The sequence below is a fragment of the Molossus molossus genome, unplaced genomic scaffold (assembly GCF_014108415.1).
Source record: "Molossus molossus isolate mMolMol1 unplaced genomic scaffold, mMolMol1.p scaffold_m16_p_6, whole genome shotgun sequence".
NCBI lineage: Eukaryota > Metazoa > Chordata > Mammalia > Chiroptera > Molossidae > Molossus > Molossus molossus.
The window spans coordinates 17826459-17853514 of record NW_023425399.1 but is presented as its reverse complement, the minus strand read 5'-3'; the positions used below and the strand labels follow the sequence as shown (position 1 = coordinate 17853514).

At 39.0% G+C, this 27056-nt stretch overlaps 1 protein-coding gene across 2 annotated transcripts in view; it reads left to right on the top strand.

Annotated features, from left to right (window-relative positions):
- The window catches only part of RPRD1B (regulation of nuclear pre-mRNA domain containing 1B), a 52800-nt gene that overhangs the window by 11323 nt on the left and 14421 nt on the right, over nt 1-27056 (top strand). For both annotated transcript variants that reach the window (XM_036245140.1, XM_036245141.1), the window contains exons 3-6: nt 4616-4749; nt 12271-12383; nt 12821-12947; nt 19105-19280. In XM_036245140.1, coding sequence (XP_036101033.1) covers nt 4616-4749; nt 12271-12383; nt 12821-12947; nt 19105-19280 — 550 coding nt within the window. The remainder of the gene's footprint in view (nt 1-4615; nt 4750-12270; nt 12384-12820; nt 12948-19104; nt 19281-27056) is intronic.

The window sequence follows — 27056 nt, the reverse complement described above, 5'->3', positions numbered from 1 at the left end:
AAATAAAAAATAACACAGCCCTGGCTGGTTTGGCTCAGAGGTTAGAGCATCGGCTTGCAGTCCAGAGAGACCCGGGTTCGGTTTCCGCTAAGGACAAGTACTTCAGTTGCAGTTTGTCCCTGGCCCTGGTTGGTTGTGCGGGTGGCGACCACTCGATGTGTACCTTTCACGTCGATGTTTCTCTCTCTCTTCCTCCTGCTCTGTCTGAACAAAAAAAATGAAAGAATGTCCTCGGATGAGGATAAAAATAAAAAATAACACGCCAACACAGTAGCTACCAGTGTGAATAAATCAAAATTATCCCCCTCCCCCTTTTTTTTTAAGAGGAAGGGATGCGGAATTGGTTGCCTCACATATGTGCCCCGACCAGGGATCAAACCTGAAACCTAGGTATGTACTCTGACTGGGAATTGAACATGCAACCTTTTGGTAAATGGGAAAACGCTCCAACCAACTGAGCCACCCAGCCAGAGCTATACCTATTGTTTTGTCAGATATGAAAAAATGTACAATATATTTTTTTGCAGAATTTTGGTAGGTTATGTGTGCTATGAGATGAAAAAGGTTTGCAAATCACTGCAGTGGAATCACACAAGATATATATTTAATTCCTCCAGCATTGAATTATGGCAACATGTGTGAAATGTATACCTGGGAAACTCATTAGAGACTCAGTGCCCGGGTTTTTTATTGGTGTTGGCCAAAGGCATCCTCTGCCAAAATTTCAGAAGGAAAGCAGGTGTTCAGCATAAACCATGTTGTTTGCACAAACAATTTAGGCACAGTAAACCACCCTTATTAGTTAGGAAATGGCAGGAACACTCCTGAAACCCAAGTTGCAAGGGCCAACCTTGTAAGCAGGCCTTTCTAAGGGTAGCAGTCTCAGGCTTGCTATAACTCTTTTCTGCACAGTTACAGAGGAACATTTCTGCTCCAATTATAGATGAGGCGATATTGGAAGTGCTGGAGATGCTTAGAAAGAATTTTTACCCTTAGTAGGCTATACCATAGGCCTACGGTACATGGGATAAGACAGAAATTATAATAGTTGTACCAAGGAAGTGCCATTAAAACTACAAAGGAAGAAAAGGCCCCCAAGCTGGCTTGACACTTCAAATAGCAATCATGTGTGTATATACACACTTTTGACTTTTTAGATCAGTTTTACAGTGATTGAATTTATAATTAATAAGAATTAAAATACATACTAAGTTATGTTCAACATAATAAGTTATGTATGTAATTATCACCTTCCAGTTTATTCACTGATTAATGGCAATGATTTTTTGGTGTTTTTCACTTAAAGATTTCTCAATTTAGGAACAGAGTTAGTGCAAAGATAACCTCTTTTATCATAAAACTACTTTATGTAGGTGCTAAAGTTACTTCCGTTTTTTGGAGCTACATATGGCAGAACCTCATCAGTAAAAAGACTTCTTGACTTCTGTACCTGTAACTTTGAAACTTGTCCGGAAAAACCTTTATTTACTATAGTTCTCAAAGAATTAGGCTATCCTGGTTAATTACATTCACCAATTAAATTAGAGCCCCCTTTTGGATTTAGTCTTTAGTGGTGAAAGCCTATTGAAAATGTCTTCAGGTTATAACAGGTTTGACATCAGTTTCCATTGTATAATAATGTGGCTGAAGCTGTACTTAAATCAGTCTTAAAAGTCTTAATTGAGTCCCAGATATCCCCAGGGATGATAGGTGAGTGGGTGCTGTGCCTCTCCCTTTCCTTTTAACTAAATCCTAGATAAGAATTGGTTGTCCTGATTAAGTGATTTCTCTTTTAAGTGAAAGGAGAATTTTCGGAGAACAGATTTTATGTTAAAAGTACTAACCAATTAATTAAGTTCTAATTAGTTTTGATTTGGTTATGCTCATTGTAATGACTTTATTTTTCTAAACCATACATTTGATCATATCAGGGATTTCTCTTTGCCTTCAAGATAAAGGCCACATGCTTTATTCAGAAACCTCTATAATCTGATTCCACTCTATGCCTCCAAATTCTTCTGCTATTTCTACGCACTTCCCATATATTTAAGCCACCTGAATCACTCACAACTTGTCCCTCTTCACCTTGTTTTACTTTTGGGGTTCAAGTCAAAGGAGGGGAGATAGCATGAGCAAAGGCACATGCACAAGAGAGCAGGTTCTAAGTAGAAAATATATATGGTACAGTGTTGCTGGACGGTGAAGCTGCAGGCAGGGTATAAGAAGGTGAGAGGCTACTGGGTCAAGCCCTAGAGGTCAGGACCTAAGCCTGATTAGTTGTATTCCACGCACAGTATTTCATAAACCTCACTGAATGAGCAGGTGAGTGCTTAGTTGATGTCTGGCATGAAGGACCTCGATGTAGTAAGATGATTGCTTTAAGTTAACTAATTGTATGGCTTACTGAAACTTATCTAAAAAATTTTTTAAAGATTACAATTAGACAAATATTGTGCATGTTCTAGGGTAGATAACTGTGTGGGGAAAAGACAGATCCCTCCCTGCCTTTCCATTCAAATGGAAAGAGTGTAAACAACAAGTAAATTATATAGCATATCAGAAGATAAGTAATATGGAAAAGAATTAAGTAGGGGTAGGAAGTGTCATTTTAAATAGGGGCGTTAGGGGTAGGACTCACTGTAAAGGTACTGTGTGAGTAAATACACACCAGAGGAGGAGAGCAGATGAGCCATGGCACCACCGCGGGGAATGTGGTTCTAGGCAAAGTGAACTTTAAGTGTAAAGACCCTGAGGCAGGAGGGCCAGGATAGCTGTTGGAGGAAGGGAGAAGTTAAGGCCAGAGAAATAATGGGCTTTGTAAGCTTTACAAGGACTTTCTCTTTTGTTCTGAGGGAGAACAGGAAGAACCATTGGAAGTTTGGGGCAAGAGTGACATGGTCTGCCTTAACATACCAGCTAGAATTTTTATATATATTATTATATTTTTTTATCCTCACCCGAGGACATTTTTGCATTTATCTTCAGATAGAGCAGGAGGGAGAGAGGAAGAGAGAGAGAAACATCGATGTGAGAGAGACATATCGAGTGGTTCCCACCCACCCAATCCCAACCAGGGCCGGGGACAAACTGCAACCAAGGCATGTGCCCTTAGCGGGACCCAAACCCGGGACTCTCCGGTCCGCAGGCTGATGCTCTAACTGCTGAGCCAAACTGGCCATGGCTAGAATTATATTTTTTAAGCTTAATAATAGATTGTAGGACAATGGTGGAAACAGGGAGACCAGTAATGAGGCTATATTGTAATAGGCAAGAGTTGATGATGGTTTGGACCAAGTTGATATGGAAGGAAGAGATGAGAAGTAATTTGTTTCTAGATATATTTTTAAAATTGAGTGTTTTATCACAAATATCAGATAATTAGTTCATACCTTTAAGTTTTATAAACTACTAGTGGAATTTTTTTCTCACCCTCGCCTCTGACTAAAAGAAAAAGGTTTAACAACAACAGATTAATTTGTACCCTGATTTAGTAATTTAACCCACTATTCAGTGAAATTTGACACTAAGTCATAACCACTGTAGTCTGATCAGATTAGGCTGGAAGCTTACCTCACTTTGAGTGTTAACACAAGCCTGAGAAAAGTGCTGTCAGGGCTGAGGGTTGATGAAATTCTCATCTCAGTTGATTTGGGATAATTTCTTCTTGAAGCTCCTATTAAATTAAAGATACTGACTTAGTTACGAAGATGTCAGGGTATCCCTTCTTGTTTGAAGTCATTCAGTGGAAGATCATTGACATCCAGACAGCTCTCCAGACCATAAAAATTCAGTTACAGGTGGATGGTGAGGGAATTTGTTTTTCTTTCAGAAAGTCTTCCCCCACTCTTCCACTTGCTGTCTCACATTTTAGGTAAGCCACTGATTCACACTTGAGTGCTAGTTATAGTCACCTCATTGAAAAACTGTCTGTTTCAAGAGTGTAATATGTCAGGAAAAAACTGTCTCAATTACAGTACTAAAGACTATTTTATGCTCAGTGTGTTCTAAGATTACCTATTCGATACCTGTGTGAACATGGAATACAGACCTAGCCCAGAATTAAGATAATTATGAAGCGGTTAATTTCAAGTTAAGGTCAGTCTAGGCATATATGTGTATATGATTGTATTTATACATGTAGAGGTGTTGGTGTGTTAGCATTGATGAACATAAACATTTATGTTCTTTTAATCTTTTTTTCTATCCTTAAACATTTTGGTGTCCTTTAGTTTCCAGCAGAATGTCTGGCACTAGATTTCAATCTGTGTCTTAAAAAGCAAGCTGTCACAATTAATAGTATCACATTTTGATAATTCTGTCTATAAAAATCAGCCATTGGCTTTTTGTCCTATTTGTCCATCTTTCAAAGGGGGTAAAAGACACAGATTACTTTTATTGTATAATCTCTCTCATTCCCCCACAGGAAGAATGTTATTTTCTGGTCAAGGTTTGGGTATCCACTTATCACAATAATTCCTTACTCTTCCTTCTGTTATTAAATGTGTAAACCATTTAGTCAGTTGTTGATTTTTTTTTTTTAAAGTACATCTGTCCTAATTAAAAAAAAAAAAAAAAATCTTAAGCTTATATATATCTTTTCATCTTTTCTGGGCAGAGAGGCAGATGAAGGCTGTAAAAAACCTTTAGAAAGATTGCTGAACATCTGGCAAGAAAGAAGTGTGTATGGCGGCGAGTTCATACAGCAGCTGAAGCTGTCTATGGAGGACTCCAAGAGCCCTCCCCCCAAAGGTAGAAACATCACCACATGTTTACAGCTCTTGGTCTTTGCCTACTTTCGAATCAAATATGAAAAGCTGCAGTGGGGGTTGCTGTGAACCACCAGCGATTATATGATTCTTCAAAGAGATGATCATAAACGATGGTGAGAATTTATGTAGTGCTCGCAGCGTGTAAGCCTGGTTCTAGTATTCATGCTATTCATCATGTCACACCCTAACTTTGCTCTGTGTCCTCCTTGGCTCTCCTGCCTTTCAGAGACTTCTGTGCACAAGGGAAAGGAACAACAAAGTTTTTTAGAGTTGTGGAGAACTAGGAAGTACCCTGGACTAAGATTTTGTCTTAGCTCTGCCACTAATTACTTTAGGATCATGGATAAGTCCCTTAGCCCTTTCAGAACTTGATTTCATTAATTATTGATGTGGTTTTTGGACCATACTTTTGATGATTGTCAGCTTGTTGTCTAAAATTGATTTTGGTCTCTACTGAACTCAGAATATCCTTGGGGAGTGTGTACATGAATGTGAGTGAGTTTTACCAAGTCCTTAAGAGCGTATGTTATTTTCTTTAAAGATAAGTAAGAACAAACATTATTTAGTTCTTTGGCTTCTAGTTAGTTGTAGTTTAATTCTAGTTGATATGACATGTTTCTAAGCTATGGTCTGATCTGCATGCACATTTATTGCCTGGAGCATCAAATCTAAGTACTCATATATTATTTAGAATCCTTTAGAATCTGAACTAGTTTACTTTTCCAGATTCTTCTCCCATTTCCTTACATATACCATATTCTTTTGGCCACACCAAACAATTTTCCCTCTTAATGCTCTGTTGGTGCCTCTTCCTTTGCATTTGTTATTACCTCTGCCTGAAATGACCTCCTCCCCTTTCACTGTGTGGTGAACTCATTCTTCAAGAATGCTGCTCTCATCCTGACATCTTCCCTAGCTTGTCTGGTACATGTAGCCATCCCCCCATGCTCCTCTGGCACTTCGTCTGTTCCTCTGCTGTAGAATACAACCATAGTGATACATTCATTTGGCAACCCTACCTTCTGTGATCTCTTCCATGTCTGAGTTTATGTGCATTTTAAGGTAGGATAGCCTTCCTGTGAAACTAGAGGTTAGAGGCTCTCTAAGAATGATATAAGAGCTTTCAGACTGAAGGTCATTGTTGTTTTACGTGGAGTTAAAAAAAAAAAAAACAATTTCAGGGTCACTGCACAGTAGCTTCTGAAAAGCAAGATATTTCCTATCTTGGAATCTGGTGATGTTTGTATTGTGTCCTTCAGTGGTATTCTGCACAGTGTCAAGGAATTATTCAGCATTCTTTACTCTGCCTTAGAGTTCATTGGTAAATAGTGCTGATTTTTTAAAATACCTTTGGGCAAGTAGGAGAGCTCTGAAATACAGTGTTTGAAGCTAAGTGTTGAATTTTCATTCAACAAGCAGTTCCAGACATATGCTTTGAGTAAACAGCTACGCTATAGGAAAGAGAGAGGAGTGAGAAATAGTTCTGCACTTAGGGAGCAGTCAGATAAACTGGGGAATTTGTGGCGACGGTAGGTTTGAAAATAGCTCCATTGGGTTTCTCAGTTTTTTGAGCATCTAGATATTAACAAGAGAGGCAGTATTCCTTTGTGTGGAGGATAATGCTGATATAAAGATAATTTCTAGTCTATTCTATAAAGACAAAAAACATACTCAGAAGGTTCCAACATGTGTATTAGTCCCAGTTAACCACTCTGTCTTCTTTGGACCTGAGTTATCAGAATATTTTACCATAGTCCTTTCAAAATACAGATGATTCTTACAACTACTCTGAATTTGGTATTTTCACATTTCAGATGAGGGTACTGAAGGCTCACAAGGGTATAGTAATTTTGTTCAAATAGATATGTGATAATATAAAATTCAAATCCAGATCTATATGACTTCAAAGCCTGCGTTTTTTTTTTTTTTTGGTATGTGCCCCTAGTGGGAACCGAACCCAGGACTCTCTGGTCCGCAGGCCGACGCTCTAACCGCTGAGCCAAACCAGCCAGGGCAAGCCTGTGTTCTTTATACCATGCTTCCAGAGTATGAATCCCAACTTTATCATTTCTAAGCTTTGTGAATCTTGAGCACAACATTTGACCTATCTGGATTTCAGGTTCTTCACTGTACATTATGGCTATTAATGGTAATACCTTATAAGGTTGTTGTGAGTATTACTTGAGATAATGTAGGTAAGATGTTTTTAATCAAGTGATGATATGACTTATTTGTCTGCCCCTTCCTGTTCTAATATCTAATATTCTGAGTTTCTAAATATGAACTGTAGCAAAAGTAGGAGGAGACTTATTAGTATTTTTAGTTTCTCAGATTTTGTGCAAGACTAATAAACATAGTGGTTAAGAGCACAAACTCTTGGCCCAGCTTCCCTGGTTCAAATGTAGACCTGGTCACTCAGTTGCTGATGATATGGGTCAAGTGCTTTCAGAACTGTGCCTCAAATGTCAGCCCTTTGTTGCAGATCCTTTTCTTTCCATAAGTGAAGTTTAATGTGCTTTTAAAATTGTTTTTTCTTTATTTTGCAGGGAGGGAACAAAGAATGAGGAAGCTGTTGCAAATAATATTTCCTGATTCTTTTCTCATTATAAAAGAAGTATAAAATCTGTGGGTTTTTCTTTTTCCCTCCAGAAAATTTCAAGTGCATTCTTTAGAAGATCCAGCTTTACAGATACATTTTGTAATGTGATTTGGGAACCTTCAGGCTAACTTTTTGCCTTAAAATTTGTTTCATAGTCTGCCATAATGTCTGGAATTCTACTGAAATTCAGGTCTCCAAGAGGCATGCCATAAACACTTAGGTAACCAGTATCACTTGAAAGTTAGCTGAGTACAAGTTCCTCTGGAGACACTGGAATGGGTTGGAGGGTAGGCGAGGGGTGTACAATATGAAGGCAGAAGGATTTTGGTCACTTGTATTTGCCCTGCCTGTAAGTGTTTGAGTGAAAAAGGTGTGTAAATACTGTGGTCAGAAGCCAAGTTGATAGCTGGCAGGGTGTCTTATCTTAAATTTAGATACAGAAAGGGGACTGATAGATTTCCTAGGTTATTTTTAATGGCCGTCTGACTAGATTGAGAATACTGGGCATTATAACTGCTAACTTTGTCCAGATGAGTCAGGGTAGTTACCAGAACAGGCTGTCACGTTTGTGTAAAGCAGTGGTTCTCAACCTTCCTAATGCTGCGACCCTTGAATACAGTTCTTCATGTTGTGGTGACCCCCAACCATAAAATTATTTTCGTTGCTACTTCATAACTGTAATTTTGCTACTGTTATGTCTTAGGTGACCCCTGTGAAAGGGTCGTTCGACTCCCAAAGGGGTCGCGACCTATAGGTTGAGAACCGCTGGAAAGGGACGTGATGATAGTCATTTCTGGCACAGCACTAGTGTTTTCCAAGCTCTGTGCTTCCTCTGCTTTCAAGGGGTTTCACACTCGGGTCTGTTGACACTTTCCTAGGCATTATAGGGATGTAAAGGAGTAAGACAATGTTTCTATCAGAGGTAAGGCGTGCCGGTGGCCATGCAAAGCAGCAACTGGCAAGTGCTGTGGGAGTTGGAGGGAGATGACACCTGAGAGAGAAAGAGTACTCAAGAAGATATTACCATTACCATGAGTAGGCTCTGCAGTTAGGCAGTCAGCCATTCCAGGTTTATGAAGAGAGGCATGAGGAGGTGAGAGCTCAGCTCTGGGAAAGTTAGTTTAATAAGAATGTAGTCCGAGTTGGGAAAGGAGTTAGTTACTAGAGGCAGGGAGACCTGTTGGACAGTGGTCTGGACAAGGTATGGTTAAGGGGCACATTGCTGGTAAGAGGGTATGGGAAGGAGCAGAAAGAGGAGATTCGTAAGATACCCTCAGAGCTGTAGTATCTGCTCAGAAGTTGGCACTTTGTGAGGTTCTGGTGGTTCCAAGGTGTTGTACTTGGAAGAGGAGGCCAGTGAAAGTGTTCATAATGGAATAAGCAGCTCAGGAAAAGAAGAGCCCTATAGGGGAAATGACAAATAAATCATTTCCAGTAGGTCCTCCAAGTGGAGATAGGTGAGAACAGGAGAAGTAGGATAATGGTTACCTACTTGTTATTGGACCCTCTTCCGTCGGAGTGGCAAAGGACAGAAGTGGCCCTAAATTATTTTCATCATTTTGATTATAGTCTGTGTCAGTCTGCGAGTGCGTGGCAGCATGAAGTGGTAAAAGGAACTCCAGATTAGGAGGCAGATGACTTTTATTGTAGGACCCAGACTAACGAGCTCTCTGACTTCGGACAAACCATGCGTGGCTTATGGGCCTTGATATTCTCAGGAAAAATAAGATGGGAAAAGCAAAGACGAGTGTTTATCTAAGGTCTGCCAGTGCCCAAATTTAGTGATTCTCAGTGTCCTGAGGTATTTAGTGATGTGTGGTTTTACATAAAAATGTTTATACGTACTTTAAAACTGAAGGATTTGCCCTGGCTGGTTTGGCTCAGCGGTTAGAGCACCGGCCCACGGACCAGAGTATCCTGGGTTCAGTTCCCGCTAAGGGCACCTACCTCGGTTGCAGTTTGTCCCCAGCCCCGGTTGGGGTCGTGTGGGTGGCAACCAGTCCATGTGTGTCTCTCCCATTGATGTTTCTCTCCCTTTCTCTCTCTCTCTCTCTCTCTCTATCTGAAGATAAATGCAAAAGTGTCCTTGGGTGAGGATTTAAAAAAAACACCTGAAGGGTTCAAATTTTAAAATTATTCTACCTTCTTTAGTACATTTAACAATTATTTATTGAGCACTCTTCTGGGTGTTTGAAAGTGAACAAAATAATACTTTTTTTCTTTGCTCTTGTGCTTAAATTCTAAGTATAGTGGCTAAATGTCTTTGTGGGTCATACCACACACTACACATTAATTAGGCAGCTACTGTGAGCAAATTACTGCTAGATATTTCATATGCAAATTATATCCTAACAGATTTTCTGTTTTAAAAATGCAGCAGTCCTTGTGTTGCATAGTAGTGCTGACCTGAGATAGTGACCGTGTAAGCTGAAACCATGCAAAGTGATTTTAATAATAGAGAAATGTATGATTGTTCTGCTTCATTCAAGATTTTTTTATTAAATAATTAAAATCTCACTGTTGATTATAATTGTATATGGAAACAAGAAAGATAGTAAAACTATTATTTAGCATGCTATAACAAAAAATTAGAAACATTGAGAATTAAAGTGTTTATTTCTTTGTAACAAACAACAAAAGTGATTTGAACAGAGCTTGCTTGCGTGTGTAATTTATGATGCAGAGCAAGCATTTTTTTGTCTTAATGAATTATCATACTCCTTTCTCAGTTTGGATCAGCTTCCAACATTTTGTTCTTTGTATTTTCAGTGTCATGAAAATATCTGAGAGTTCCTTTAATATGAAATTTTTGCCAGCATCACTTTCCCTGGGACGTTGTCACTTTCATCACAATCACTTTCTTCATTTATGTTGATAAGTGGCCTTCATTAAGTTCCTCTGGCTTTAAATCTAGGGTCTCTAGAAGCCTGTGGCAGTGCCAGCGTTCCCACAACCAGCCGTTTCCGCTACAACTCCATCGACGGTTCCTTCAGATTGCACTTCCAGCATTAGTTTTAGTTTTAATTTCTTTGCTGCTCTTTCATCTTTGTCAGTTCCCTATTCCGATTATTCATTTTTATAAAATGTCATGTGAATTTTATCACTAGGGAACAACACAACACTCTACTATCTGTGTGTGAACTGAGTACCAGACGTGCAGTGACCAGTCACTGACCTTGAAGAAGTGATATGGTCACTGATCGTGATGCACTTCTGTTATTTACATAGTGATTTGTTGACTGAAGTTAGTAGTGAAGCTTGTTCTTTAGGCAATTAGTCATAGTTAATATGCCATAGTAACTGAAATTTGGACCGTGTTGTTGAGGAACTTGTGTTGTTTAACTAAACCATGGTAACAAATCTGTGCATACTTAAATTGTGCAAAGTGAGGACTGCCTGCATTGCAAATGTTGCTTCTTTTTTTAGTAGAACAGACAAAAACATTAAGGAAAAATAAAATTCATGATATTGGCTTGGCTTTCATATCAAACATACCTTGGCCAGTTAATGTGTAAGGTAGAAAATAGGAACTACATCCTTGATTCTAGAAGAAAATGTTCAATTAAGCAAGAAGAGTACATTCTGTTTGTAACTCACCGAGTTCTGAGGCAGGTGCATGGTGGCCCCTCATTTGACAGATGAGAGGGTAATTTGTGGTGCTAAGTAATTTGACTGCAGTGGAAAGAGTACAGATTTTGTAGTCAGACCTTTACATGAATTATTTAACCTCTCTGAGTCTTCCCTTTCTCACCTGTAAAATGGAAATATTACATCTTAGAAAGATTAAATGTAAAGAAACTATTGCAATGCCTGGCCCATGTTAGGTGTCTGATAGTTTCTTTACTTTCCAAACCTAAATTTATCATTTAGATTTATGTCCCACAGTTGTTTGGCATTTATTTTGTATTGTTCAATTTGACGCAAAATTAATGAACTTGGAATGAACACATCTATCATAACAAGTTAAAAGCACACAGTACAGATTAAAAATGTAACCTGTTAGCTTCAAAGTGGTTAATTTTAAAATGGAAACTTAAGTAATTTCTCCCAGTGATATCAATCATATTTCTCATTAATGGTTATTTTTAATTGTAAGGTAAGATTGTTTTGTTTTAAAGGGATAGTTTAAAGGATATTTGTGTTTAGAGTTTTTGACACAATTTTATTGATAGGTTTCTCTCTACTATTTATTTTCTGAGCTTATCCTAGAAAGCATAACAAATCATATTTTATTTGCAATATATTCTTTATTTTTTTAATTTATTTGTTTATTTTTTAATCCTCACCCAAGGATATTTTCTCAAATATCTTCGGATAGAGTGGGATGGGGTGAGAGAGAGAGAAACGTCGATGTTAGAGGGACACATCGATTGGTGGCCTCCCACACAACCCTGGCCAGGGCTGGGGATGAACCGCACCCGAGGTGTGTGCCCTTGGCTGGAATCGAACTAGAGTGCCCTGACCCTCTAACCGCTGAGGCAAACCAGCCAGGGCTGCAATATATTCTTTATAAATCCTTGTACAAATTAGCTTACTTTGTTAAATTGTTTGATGGGTTTCTTACCATTTTACTTTTGCTGTTGACTTTATTTTTTAAGATAATGAGGTTTTTAATGAAATGTATTATTTGGTAAGTTTTACATGATTTTAGATGTTTGTTTTCAATAGTATTTTTCCAGTGAATCAATCTGAGATGACAGACTTAAGGCCATTTTGACTCTTTTCAGTAATGTAGAACTACCACCAATTTAAAATAACTTTCATAAAGATTAATGTTAAGCTATCTCTAGAAATGACCCCTCCTGCACTTTTTTACATATGACCCATTGTGCGTAATAACATTTGACTCTTACCTTTGCAGGCTTTGGTGACTCAGGTTTGTCACTTTTTTCTTTCCTGTAGCAACAGAGGAGAAGAAATCTCTGAAGCGAACTTTTCAGCAGATCCAAGAGGAGGAGGATGACGACTACCCTGGAAGCTACTCTCCCCAAGATCCTTCTGCAGGACCCCTTTTGGTATGTCTTGGCCCCCAGAGGATAGGGTAGAGTAGCTTGGTGAAGTGACCTCTAGTTGGAGATTATGACCACAAGGTGGCGTGGGTGACCAATACTATGAAATCACCAGAAGGTAGCTCTCAGGGCACTGGGTGCAAGATCCACTCAGTGAAGCTTGCCAGACAGCAGGCTTGACTTTGTCTTTGCATGCCAGGACTTTGGCATGGATGTTTGTTTATAGTGTACTTGGACTTGGTGCTTTTTCACACCTAGAAATTGAAAATATTCTTTAAAAGTAGATTTTTGTGAAAGGATGTAGAATTTTATTCATGTTCTGCCATGGACTTTTAAATGTGGAATGATCATTTTTAGAATTTGCCTCCATCTCATTTAACTCCAACTAATATTTTTTAACCCCATGTGTTAACCAGTAGTATTGTTTATGTTTCATTGTATAGACTGAAGAACTAATCAAAGCATTGCAGGACCTGGAAAATGCCGCATCAGGGGATGCTACTGTCCGACAAAAAATTGCTTCTTTGCCCCAGGAAGTGCAAGATGTTTCTTTATTGGAAAAAATAACAGGTGAGAAGGTGGTGTTTGGGTGAAAGATGAGGGAAGAAGGACATTAATTCATCAAACCCTGCAGCATATTTATGTCTGTAGGTATAGACTCTCCATTTGGTATTGGGTGCTCTGCCATTGTGGGATTTGGAAACATAACTCACATACTAAACAGTGCAGCTGCAGGAATAGTCCAAGCTTGAATAGAGATTCTATGCATTATTGCAGAAATACTGGGGTGCCGCAACTTTTGGCCCTCTAAGTAAGGTCTCTTGGAAACAGTGCAGACTGGGGGCTTGGGGGAAGGCATTAGCTCATGACCCTCTTATTTAAAAAAAAATTATAATTCAGTGCTGTGTGACTTGTATGCTGCACGCTGACATACCCCATAGATCGTAGTGTCTTCAATGCCAAGAACTCCAGGTGTGTACTGTTAGTTGTGTCAGTTTGCTCTGTTGATGATCACCTCCAATTAAACAGGGAGGGGCAGTTGACAATATTCTTGCTCTGTGCATGGGAAATTGAAAGGAAGGAATGAAGCATGAACTAATATTTATAGAGCATGCTCTGTGCCAGATAATTCTACTCTTCATTTTAGTTGATCTTTTGAGATCACTAAATATAAATCCCCATATTACATAGGAGGAAATGGAAGCTTTGACATGTTAGGGGTCTTGCTCAAGGTCACATGAGTAGTGGCTCTTGGGTTTTCAACCTAGGCTGCAAAACCTGTATTCTTTCCATTATAAAGGCTCAGACCTATCATTTACTCTCTTCCGAAGGCCACCGGTTTTCCCTTCCAGTGCCTTGACTTAGGTGCTTCACTAATTTCCTCTGTATCAGTTTAAAGGAAATCAAGGTTGATTATGAAATATTTTCTTCATTCAACAAATATTTGAGGCACACTGTGTAGCAGATGCTCTTGGTGTTCTATCCACATCTCCTCGTGGCTTAAGTGCCAAAAAGAAAAAGAAAACAGGTGAAATGGTGGAGATAACTGAAATAGATCAGGGAAGGCCTTTCTGGTGAAGTGATCTTCGATCAGAGGCACCCCAAATTGGGAAGCAAGCCATGAGGTTATCTGAGGTGAAGATACGCTACTAGGCAGAGGAAACAGTACATGGAAAGACCTTCAGGCAGGTGTGTACTTAACTGGAGAACCACACGGAGGCCTTCTAAGTCATACAAGAGTCATTTCAACTCACTCCCTCTACTTCCGCAGCTCTAACAATGAAACCCTCCTGGATTTAACAGTCTAATGATCCTTCCACCTTTTCCCAACCTTTACTCCCCTATGTCCTCATTTTCCTCTTTACTTAGTTTAGAGTCTTTATAATTTTAAGAGCACAGTTCAGAAGGATTAAGTACCTTTACATTGTGTGCAGCCAATTACCAGAACTCTCTTTATCTTGCAAAACTGAAACTCTATACCCATTAAATAACAACTCATTTTTTTCCTCACCTCCAGCTTCTGGCAACCACCATTCATTCTTTTTTTCTTTTTTTTTTTTTTTGATGGTCAAATGATATTTAATTGAAACATTTTCCTTTCCATCATTTATTCTTAAATCCAGTGTTTCATCTCTTTCTGTCCTGGATCTACACAGTTGAATGTGGCTAAGGAAAACAAACAACACACATCAGCTGACTTTTCTTCCTCTTTCTTTGGATAACATGCTGTTTTCTAAACTAGCCCCTCTGCTTGTTTGTTAGACCTGTTCCTTCTCATCTATTCAAGGACAGTGTTCCAACAGATCTCCCCTTTTCTCTTGCATTTTCCAATTTTTTTCCTCTACTGGATCATTCTCCACAGCATAAAAACGTGTTTTTTTTTCCCCCATATGGGAAAAAAATTTTCTTGACCCATATTTTCCCCTAGCTACCACCTTATTTCTCTGTTCTTTACAGCAAAATATCTTGGATTGCCTGTGCTCATCTGTCTCCATTTCTCCTCCTCTCGTTCTCTTTTGATTCTACTTTACTGAAACTGCTCTTATCAGTGTTGGCTGGTGACCTCTCTATTGCTAAATTCAAAGGTGAATATTTTGCCCAATCTTAACTTGAGGTCATCTTAACTTGACTTCAGTAACATTTGGCCCAGTTGATCATTTCTTTTTCCTGAAAATACTTTCTCACTTAGTGTGGTAGACAGAATAATGATCCCCTCAAATTGTTCACATCCTAGACCCTAAAACCTGTGAACATATCATCATGCATGGCAAGAGGGACTTTACAGGTGTGACTAAGTTAAGGATCTTGAGATGGGGACATTGTCATGTGGGCCCAGTATAATCACAGGGTCCTTATAGAGGGAGGTAGGATGACAGGAGTCAGAGGAGGAGATAGGATTATGGCAGTAGAAGTCTGGGTGATACACTTTGAAGATGGAAAAGGGGGCCACAATAATAAATGTCAGGATAGTAATATGTTTGTGTTATTCCAAGCCACTAAGTTTGTGGTAATTTGTTACAGCAGCAGTAGCAGACTAGGAGCCTGTATTCTAGTTTTCCTCTTCCCTCTCTGGCTATGTCTTTACCATTTCCTTTGCTGGTTTTACTTCTTGATCTCTTAAAATGTTGAGTACTTAGCCCTCTTCTCCTTTTGGGTTCACTGACAGTTAAGTTCATCCAGTTTGATTAGTTTAAATAACAGGGTTTTCTTTTATTTTGGTTGGGTTTTTTGTTGTTCTTGTTGTGGAGTTTTTTAGGCTAGTGATTCCTAATTTGTATCTGTAGTGTTAACCTCTCTCTTGACCTTGAGACCCAGACATCCAACCTCCTCTTCAGTATTACTAGTTGGCTATGTCGATATATATTTCAAACTTAACCTGCCCAAACCAAACCTCTGGTCTTTCCTTCAAAACTTGTTTCTATCGCCCTGGCCGGTTTGGCTCAGCGGTTAGAGCGTTGACCTGCAGTCCAGAGAGACCGGGGTTCGGTTCCCGCTAAGGGCGCATACCTCGGTTGCAGTTTGTCCCCGGCCCTGGTTGGTTGTGCGGGTGGCAGCTACTCGATGTGTCCCTTTCACATCGAGGTTTCTCTCTCTCTCTCTCTCTCTCTCTCTCTCTCTCTCTCTCTCTCTCTCTGTTCCTCTCTCTCCCTCTCACTCTATCTGAACAAAAAGTGGAAAAATGTCCTCGGGTGAGGATAAAAAACAACAACCTGTTTCTTTCATGATCTTCCCTGTCTTAGTAAGTGGCACCCTCATTATTTCTGTTGATTGGGACCAAAACCAGTATCTGACACCTTGTCACCACCTCCACTATTACCACCATCTTCATTTGGATTAGTAGTCACTTCCTACATGGTCTCCTGCTTTCTCCTTATCCCCCAACCCCAGCCATCATTCTGTTCTGAACACAGTAATCTGAGTGATTGTTAAAATGGAAGTTGGATCATGTCTCCCTCTGCTCCCCCAGTCCCCTAAAGTAAAAACCAGTCTCAGCCCTGGCCAGTTTGGCTCAGCGGTTGAGCATTGGCCTGTGGACCAAAGAGTCCCGGGTTCGGTTCCCACTAGGGGCACGTACCACAGAAAAAAAAAATAATAATAATTAAAATAATTTAAAAAAAACAACAGTCTCAGTGGCGTTCACGGTTTGGCCCCTGTTACCACGTAGACTTACACTACTTTTCCCTTGCTGGTGCTTTGGTCATGTGGGTTTCTTGCCCGTCATTCTCCCCTTCTAGGGCCTTTATTGCTGTTTCTTCTGCTTGGAATGATCTTCCCCAAATAGTCACGTGTTCTTCCCAGACAATTCTCTAATTCCCTTCACTTATCATCTCAGTGAAGCCGACCCTGACCACCTTATTAATATTACAGTTCTTCCAATGCCTTATTCTTCTCCTCTGCCTCATTTTTCTCCAGAGATCTTATCTTCAGCTGATAAATAGGTAAAATGTAGTGTATAGTTTCTCTTTCTACCTAAGAATGTAAACTTGGGGGCAGAGAGGTTTTTGCCCTTTGTATTCCCTGCTGTCTCAGAGCCTAGAACAGTGCTGGGCACACAATAGGAGCCCAAATATTTGCTGAGGTAATTGGAAGGTTTTGAGCAGAGGATTGACAGGTATAAAAGTGTGATTGGAGTGGACTTAGTGACCATGGGAAGAGAGAAGGTGGGTACGAGGAGTATAGCCAGCTCCCTGAGGAGTGCTGTGAAGGGAGCAAGGAAATGGGGCAGTAATTGGAGACTGACGTGTGGTCCGAAGGTAGAGCAGTGTGTTTGTGTGCTGATGGTGCTTTAGGAGAGGAGGAGAGAAATCAGTGAGACATGGGGAAATGGGACATTTGCAGAAACTGAATCTTGGAGTGAGCAAGAGGGAATGAGATGATTGTGCACGAGGGGAGGGGGGGCTGGCTGAAAGGCACACAACCGTGCATCTGTGTAACAGGGAGGGCAGAGCACCTGAGGACCGCCACAGGTAAGTTCTCTGAAGTGAGCATCTTGCTGCTACATTTTGACTGCATTTTTTTCTGTAGCTTATTTTTCTGGGTTATAATTATTTGTGTGAATGAATTATCTCCCTTGTATAAGTTCTTAGAGAGTGAGAATTGGTATTTTAAAAATCTTAAATATTTGTATTTTTCTTGTTATTTTTTGCCATGAGTACTTAAACATTTTAATGAATTAACCATTAAAAGAAAAAAATATATAATTAAAGCTAAAACCAGCCTAACCACCCCAGAAGCTTATTCTCAGACTACACCATTGATGTCGAAGAATAAGTTTCACTGTCCTCTTTACCCTCTATGACTGAGGTGGCCTCTTTCCCTTGTGTTGTCTGCCTCGCTCCTCTCCTTCACCAAAAACATCTTTTTTGTTTTTCTATCACTGGAGGGGTTAGAAGTATCTGATCTTTGGTATTAGACCTAATTCGGAATCCCTCAGCTGTTCATCTTCCAATATTCATATTCAGAAGGCAACTAAAACCCAAACAGTTTGCCAGAGAAACTATGTTGGGAATCCTTAATTCCCAGTTACCTATGAAAATGCTGAGGTCTCTCACCTCTGACAACTTGTAATAGTGACAGCATATCTGTATCACTGTCTAACTCACTTTTAGTCTCAGAACTACTGGAGTCCCTGGTGCTCTTTGTTTTAAAATACCCATCTACTCTTTTGATCCTTAAAGACCTTTTTAAAATGAGATAAACATATTTAAAAGTCTAATCTCACCACCACCCATGTGTAATTAATTATATTTGTTCTTTTAAATATAAATCATCCTTTTGTCTCTTCCTCTCATTTCCTAATGTTGAACCTTTTTCATCACTTCTAAGAATACCCTTTCTTATACTTTGATACTTCAGAATAGTATTTTCCAAACAATGAGTTGGACTTGAAATCATTGAAATCAATCTGGTAGGGAATGACCAGCATTTTTTTTTCCAGTCGAATAAAAGAGAGAACATTTTACACATAGTAAGGATAAGTATTGTTTTATGAAACTTTTGTTTCTTTTATTTTTATATGTTTACATAAAGTATATTTTTTACGGTAGGTCATGTTCAGAAGCATTTGAAAGCCTCTGTTTTATCAGAACTGATATTTGGCTGGATGGAAGAAGAGAGCTCATACCCAGTTTCAAGACTTGCATAGTTTAAGAGGTAGAGTCCGATAGGTCCATTTTAGAGACCTGATTTTGAGTCCCAACTCCTTAGCTAACCTGATATCGAACCTCTTGTGTAGTGTTTGTTTTTTTCTTACAGTTTCCACATCCAAAAATGAGTGCTAGCTTTTGTATTTCATATAGTGCTTTACAGTGCTTGTATTTTGTATTTCAGAGGATTGTTCAAAGAATACTTAACAAAATAGTATAAATGAAAGTCCTTTTGAAATTCTCTGAGGCATAGAAAAATTATTTCATGTATGACATTAAATATTTCTTTGTTTGTTTTATTTGTAGAGCTTTTGTAGGAATAGGCACTTAGAAATGTTTGTCAGATTCCCCTCCTTGTACAATTGTCTCACTTCGAGTAATTTAGAAATGCCCTGTTTTATTGATAGGAGGGGTGCCTTTGGGTTTCTCTGTCAGCCAGTCCAGTTTTTGTCCACAGGTTCTGGCTTATTCTTGGACTCTGTACTTTTGGAGAGAAACTGTTCACCTCCCCCAGAAATGTTTGCAATGGTGCCTATGTGATTTGTATATTGTCTCTATTTTTTGGTCTTATTTGTACTTAGACAAAGAGGCAGCTGAACGTCTTTCAAAAACAGTAGATGAAGCATGTCTGTTACTAGCAGAATATAACGGGCGCCTGGCGGCAGAACTGGAAGACCGACGCCAGCTGGCTCGGATGTTGGTGGAGTACACCCAGAACCAGAAAGATGTTTTGTCAGAAAAGGAGAAAAAACTAGAAGTGAGTACATTGCAAGGCAGACCTAGATTTCCCAAGTTTTCTTTCCTATAACTCACGTTAGGAGGTTTTTATTATGCCTTCATCAGCACTTTTATTTTTGTCCTTTTGTCTTGTAAAAATGCATGACATGAGAACATCATTTTGATATTGCAATTATTTGAACCTAATTGAAAATTGAAGTTGCTTTTATATATCTAAGAAAGAACAAACTGAAACACACGATGAACTCTTTAATCACAGCATTTAGGATGTTAACGTTTAGTTTGAACTCACACTTATAAACAAATTGTAAATTGAGGTACAAAAAGAACAGGAGTCAGCAAAATCAAAGACTGTTTATTTGGTGGTATTTGGGAAATGTGTAAAATTTTTCTTTCTTTTGGATTATATTGGGATTTATTTCTGACTTGTATCATGCTAAAGCCAATAAGTAGTCTGCCTCTAAGCCCTGTCTGCAGTCAGTTCTGTAATTTTAGTCATGTTTTGAAGCCCGGTTTTCAAACGTGAGAAAGAACTTATTTTTACCCTGAGTTGACATTAATGTGAATGCCTTTTGGTGGGGCTTAAGAACTAGGTTCCTCACCATGAATTTGTTTGGCTTCTTAATAAAGTACATGTTGATATAACATTGGTGCTTAGTCCCTTGGGATAACACAGCCACCAGTGTGGACATTTGGGAACTTTTGCTTGCCCCAGGCTACTAGGCTTCCTTTTCAGAAGTGTCTGGCTCTCTTTTTTTTTAAAAGAGGCATGGAGAAGAGTTGCAACCAGTGATTTGGGACAGGAGGACAGTTTTGAGTTGGAGAACCAATCACATATTACAAGAAATACTAGAGTAGATAAGGGAAAGAGGGCATAGTCCCCCTGCCCCACCCTACTCTCAGGAAACACTATTTTCTGGTACCAAGGGAGGGAAAATTGAGCTAGTTCTTTGGCTGAGATTGTGTTTGCTTTGAACACAGTCATCTGACTTGAGGGAGGAAACGAATGATGGGCATTTTTTGTCGTATCCTTACCTGTAGTGATTATGGGAGTGATGATGGGTAGTGGTATTGGGAACTTCATATTTCTAGCCAGCTTGAAAGTGGAAGATGGGAAACAGCTGTAAAAATAGTATGGCTTGGATTTAGAAATCGACACTGACCAAAAATCCTAAAGGGAACTTCACAGGCAGTACCAGACGGTCATTTATCTGAAATGCTCGTCTTTCACTGAGAAAGCATTTTCAGCACTGTGCCCCGGGACTAATAAGAGAGTGTAATTAATGATTCTGGTTGTAAGTCACCATGCCATCTGTTGAACTGCCCCTTGGCGACACATTAAGGGCTTTCTCTGATCTGTCAGACATTGATTATCATGAGCAGCTGTTGTTGGGTGGCAAGCAACCATAGAGGACAGTCTTTGAGAAAGATATTGGGTTGGTAGAGTGGATTAACTCTTTGTTCATTTCCCTTTCTCACAATTGCACCTTTCTCTCTATATTGGGGGATCATTCATTCTGGTGTCCATAGAACCAATGGTTTCCTAGATGCCATGAGAGGTCATTAAGGCAGAGTGATGATTAGAGATTTGGGTCTATTCTGTAGCTTTCCAGCCCAAATTTCTCTACTTATATGGGTATTAGAATTCTATTGCTTGAGAATCAGAGCAGGGACTCACCACTGGAAAGTACAGATTGTGAACTAAAGATTTTTTTCCCAAACCATGCCTCTCAGCCATTTGAGCAAAATCATTTTTTGTAACAATGGAGCTAAATTTGCTGCATTTAAAATAGCAAATGACTAGGTACAACGTTAAAATGTTGAGAGAGGTTTTAGTTCTTTCTTTATGCTTGCTAAAAATGTGAATAGTCTGTTCTCTAGAATCTAAGATTTTTCTCTCATATCCTATAATAGACGGATCCTATTTCATTATCTCCTCCTGGTGCTGGTAAAACTTGTAATATGTGCTGCTTGAAAAATGCATTACTACTATGAATTCTTCCTCAAGTCTCTTATTGTTGAGAACAGTACATAAAGCATATCTATCTTTTTAATATTAATTTTTTTTTAGACTGCCCATCCTTGTTGTAAAACTGTCATATCACAATGCTAATGAAATCTGCTTTTATGTTTTAATCTTTTCATTGCCTTTAGTGTATAAATACCTGGAATTCTTAGAACTTTGGAAATGTAATTATTTGTTTGAGAGTCTGTCTTCTTCCCAAAGTTCTAATTTCTTAACTTATTTTTTTTTCTTTTTTCCTTTAAGTTTATAAATACTTGTTTTGTGAATGGAATTCAGCACTTGATATAATCTTTTTCTGTGTAGAAGAGGGTTTCTTTCAAGTTGCTTGAAAAGTGGTCTATGAGCAGATATTTCTTAATTGAGAAATTTACAGAACATTAAAAGTAACGATTTTTATAGTCCAAAACATTGCACATTACACCAAAAGAAAATCCCATACCCATTAACCAGTTACACCCTGTGCCCCCCTCTTCCTAGCCCCAGGCAACCACCAGTTTCCTTTCTGTCTATATGGATTTACCTATGCTGGATACTTCATACAGTGTGTTTGATTTCTTTCACTTACCGTAATGTTTTTGAGATTCATCTACATTTTAGTATTTATCAATACTTCATTTTTTTTTATGGCTAAATTGTTCATGGTTTGGATATTCAACAGTTTGTCCATTCATCTGTTTTATATTTGGGTTGTTTCCACCTTTTGGTCATTATGAATAATGCTACTATAAACACTTGTGTGTAAGTTTTTATTTCTCTTGGGTATATGTATGCCCAGGAATAGAGTTGTAGTCACATGGTATTCTGTTTTCAACTATTTGAGGAACCACCAAACTGTTTCCCACAGCAGATGCACTATTTTACATTCCCACTAGCAATCATATGGGAGTTCCAGTTTCTCCACATCCTCATCAATGTCTGTTACTGTTATTTTTTAAAATCCTAGCCATCCTAGCACACATGAAGTGGTAACTCATTGTGATTTTGATTCATTTTCCTAGTGCGTAATGACTGGTTAATGTGCTTTTGGCAGTTTGTATATGTTTTTTGAGAAATGTCTATTCAAGTCCTTTGCCCATTTTTGAATTGGGTTGTTTATTTTATTGTTGAATTGCAAGAGTTCTTTATACACTCATCAGCTATATGATTTGCAAATATTTTCTCCCATTTTGTCTCTTAATCGCTTTCTTATTAATGCCCTTTAAAGGACATAAGTTTTTAATTTTGATGATTTCTATTATCTTTTGTTGTTGCTGCTTGTGTTTTGGTGTCACGTTTTAAGAATCCATTGCCAAATCCCAGAACATGAAGATTTACTCATATATTTTCTTCTGGTAGTTTTATAATTTTAGCTTTTTTACATTTAGGTCACTGGTACATTTTGAGTTAATTTTTGTATATGGTGTGAAGTAGGGAACAACTTTATTATTTGCATGTAGATATCCAGTTGTCCCAGCACCGTATGTTGAAGAAAGTGTTCTTTCCCTCGTTGAAAGAATGCTTAGCACTTTTGTCAAAACTCAGTTGGCCAGAGGTATCTGGGTTTATTGAATTCTCCATTCTATTTCAAAACTCAACTGGCCAGAGATATATGTGTTTATTTCTGGACTCTCCATTCTGTTCCACTAATCTATATGTCTATCCTATTGCTAGTGTCACACTATTTTAATCACTATAACTTCATATTAGGATTAGAACATATGAGTCCTCAGACATTGTTCTTCTCTCCCAATGTTATTTTGGCTATCAAGGGCCTCTTGCAATTCCACATGAATTTGCTTTCTGCTCTTTCATTTCTGAAAAAATGGCTGTTGGAATTTTAATAGGGATTGCATTGAAACTGTAGATTGCTTTGGAGACTCTCACCAGCTTCACAATCTTAAGTCTTCCAATCCACTAACATGAGATTTCTTTTAGATCTTCTTTAATTTCTGCTACAGCATTTTTAAAAGGCATGCTAGGGTACCACTTACTGATGCATTTGATATTACAAAAGTCCTGTATAGGTACCATAGGTATCGGAGACCACTGTGGAAGGCACTAGTGCATGTTGCCTTCCAGTAGACTCTGTTTACCCCACCTCTAGAAGGTAATGAGTACATATGTGTGTGTGCTCAACAAACTTACTAGGGCACAGTATTGAGAGCCAAATTCACTCTGCAAAGTAAAGTGGCACATAGAGGCCTGGATATCTAGGTGAAGACTTACAGGACTATTGAACTGGATGGAACTAGAGATCATGTAGTCTGACCTCTGAATTGATGAAGAAAAACTCAAGACCCAGAGAAGGGAGTTAGCTACAGACCAGGAATAGACTCTAAGGCTGCCATCAGGTTTGTGTTCTTGTTTTGTTTCTTCTAAATTGATTTCATAAGGTCAGCAGCCAGAAGACATCCTACACAAAAGAGTAGCCAAAGTTGAATCATTTCAACAATTCTCAAGAACCTTGTTTTAGAGAAATGACATTTTATGTAGGGGGATTAAAGTGGTTGTATCATTGCATTTTAGAGTAGCCTTCAACATCTAAAGCTTGAGAATACCCACTCTGCTACCAAGGCTCTAAATCTAAATACCCAGTCCCCTCTGTGACTTTACATGTTCTTGCTCTGAGGTGTGTGTGTGGAGGGGGTGGTTGGCTCATTGAACTTGAAACTGATGCTATTTGCTCCAGTTTGGCACCTCCCCCTTGGCTGTAATGAATACTCAGGAGTAGAGCCTTCTACTTCAGACAACACAGCTGGGAAAGAGGAAATGGCCCAAATGCCTTGTGATTCTTCATATTTCTGTTTGTAATTTGGTTATAACAACTTGAGAAATTCTTTGGCTATAGCTGCGGGAGCACTAAACCAAACTGATGGCCATCTGTTGTTTTTGGCAGCATCTCTCACCTTCCTGCAGGGTACAGATGGTTAGAAGCCTTTATTTCAATAATGGGATAGGCAATAGGTGGAGACAGAGAGTCAACTTTGGAGTAAATTTTCCCCATTTCCCATGATTATCAAAGCCAGTATCTCATTGTCCACTAGGAGCAGATGGGACCTGGTGATCTAATCCTCATTTTAGATGAGAAAACAAAGCTGAGGGCTTATATGAGCAATTTAAGGTCACAGAGGAAATCATGAGGACCAGAACCCTAGTCTCCTGACTCCTGACTCTAGGAAGGAACCGAGAGGCTTTGCCTCTGGCTGCCTCTCGCAGCTCTGCATAGCCTAGCCCCACCAGTTCTTTGTCCCCACTGCCCTTCCTTCGCATACAGTTCTCTCCTCCCAGCACTAGCAGTGCTGTCAGCACCATGGGCTGTTAGACAGTGTTGTAAAGGTCAGTCTGCTTATACTGGTCAAGTGATAATGGGGTCTTATATTCATCCTTCCCCATGTAGCAGGCCATGGTCTCTTCACTGCTTTTTCATCCCTGCTTTGATGTGGGAGCCTCCCCCTCCCCAGGTTTTCCTCCAGTAGATAGAGACTTTTCTTGAGTTACATGTTTCTGTGAGTAATGTGAGGTTTAGAGGCTGTATGTTGGGTCCTTGGATTCCTTTCATTCATGTCAGTTGCTGCTGACCATTATCACTTAGGCCAGATTTGCAGCTAGAATATCAGGGTGTCTCTGTGTGTGTGTAGGTACATGTGTGTATTCTTTCTTTTTTTTTTTTTTAATCCTCACCCGAGGACATTTTTCCATTTTTTTTTGTTCAGGTAGAGTGGGAGGGAGAGAGAGGAACAGAGAGAGAGAGAGAGAGAGAGAGAGAGAAACATTGACGTGAAAGGAACACATCGAGTGGCTGCCACCCACACAACCGACCAGGGCCGGGGACAAACTGCAACCGAGGTACGCGCCCTTAGCGGGAACCGAACCCGGGCCTCTCAGGACCGCAGGCCGACGCTCTTAACCGCTGAACCAAACCAGCCAGGGCTGTGTATTCTTTCTGTATCACAATGTTTATCTCTCTTCACTCCAGGGGGAAAAAAATGCCACATTATAATGTACTTTGCAATCTGGGTACCCTAAGAGCATGAGACTTCCACTGAAAAAGTGACATGATTCCAAAGCTCTCCCACCTAGAATTTCACACTTTTAGCCATAGCATTGTTTTCATATGTATAGGCCAACTTTTGGTGATTCCTCCTACTTTCTAGAACAGCTCCACTGAGTTTTAGCTGGTGTATGCTAGTTTTTATATTTATAAAGTACACATCTACACATTAAGTCAGAACATCATCTTGGCCCCTCGTCACTAGGCTTATCTGCAGGACAGTCATTCTTAGTCAACTAATACTGTCAGTTCTTTCTTTTTCTTTTATTCTGATTATAAAAGAAACATCACAGGAAATTTGGGGGGGAGGGGGCATCATATCTCACTATCCAGAGATAACTACTTTTAATTTTGGTATAGTTCCTTTATTATTTTTTTCCTGTTTTAAAATTAAAATGATCATAATGTGTGAGTAGTTTTCTGTCATGCCTTTTTGTTTTTTACTTGATCATTTTCCCTCATGAACACACACTTTATAAACATTTTAAGTGACTGCTTGAATATCTGTGGTTGGATATTCAGTGATTATTTTTATTGAGCATTTGTGGGTTTTTTCCCCCATTGGGTTAGCTTTCAATATTGGGAATTTTTCTTTTTTTTTTCTCTCTCTGTCAATTTCAGTATAGATTCTAGGTGTATGTGCGGCTATCTGCCTGTTTTATAGTATGCTGAAGGTCATACACATTTCTTGGTCTTTGCCAGCAGTATGCATTCCTGCCTTAGAAGGTTTTTGTTTTTTTCCCAAAGCTTGAAACAGCTGTAGGGAAATCACAGATACTTATTATAACATTGCCTTCAGTGAGCATAACTTTGAGAGCAGAGTTCAGGTTACAGAAATTTGAGCTCATGTCTGAGTGTCTATTTGACCCAATGGGTACATGTTATTTTGAGCAAAGATCTAATTTTATCTTTGAGTATCCCTACTGCAGGCATACTTTGTTTTTATTGTGCTTCACTTTGTTGCACTTCACAGATGTGATTTTTACAAACAAAGCAAGACCCTCCACCAGCAAAAAGATCACAACTGACTTTATTGTACAAGGTATGCCTGTACTGTTGAGGTGGGCCTTCTACTCCCACTTCAAGGTATGATCTTTGAAGAAAGTCAAATTGGATTGCGGTGTACTTTGCAATCTTGAAATTACATCTCTGACTTTTGCTTTCTTCTGTATAAAATGTGAGGCTTGAAATAAAGTCAGAAAGAGTCTTTTCCCATGATTCGCTCAAAAATGTTCATGGTTATAATCAGGAGTCAAAACAAAACCTTTGCAAATGAAGTCCATGAGCTCCTAAGGTGTGGCATGCTTCATGTGAAGAAGTAATGGTGTCAGCCAGCTGTCATTAGGTTTTTGCAAACCTCCTTATTTTTTATCTTCCATATTTAGATCCTGCAAACATCTTTAGGAAAAAGTGTGGATAGTTTTCTTGCCCATTAGATACTTGGAGAATTTTAAGCAGAATAACTGTAAATTACAACTCAACAAAAATTTACCAGCAGCTTTCTAAGCATTCTTGGAATTTGGGTAATGATTTTGTTTGTTGTTGTTGTATTTTCTTTATCTTTAATGTTGTAAGTATTACAGATGTTCCCTTTTTTTCCTCCTTCCCCCCACCCACCTTCCCTACACTGTTGTCTGTGTTTGTTGGTTATGTATATATGCGTATAAATTCTTTCATTTATCTCTTCCCACCCCATTTCCTTCTGAGGTTTATCGGTCTGTTCCCTACTTCCATGTCTA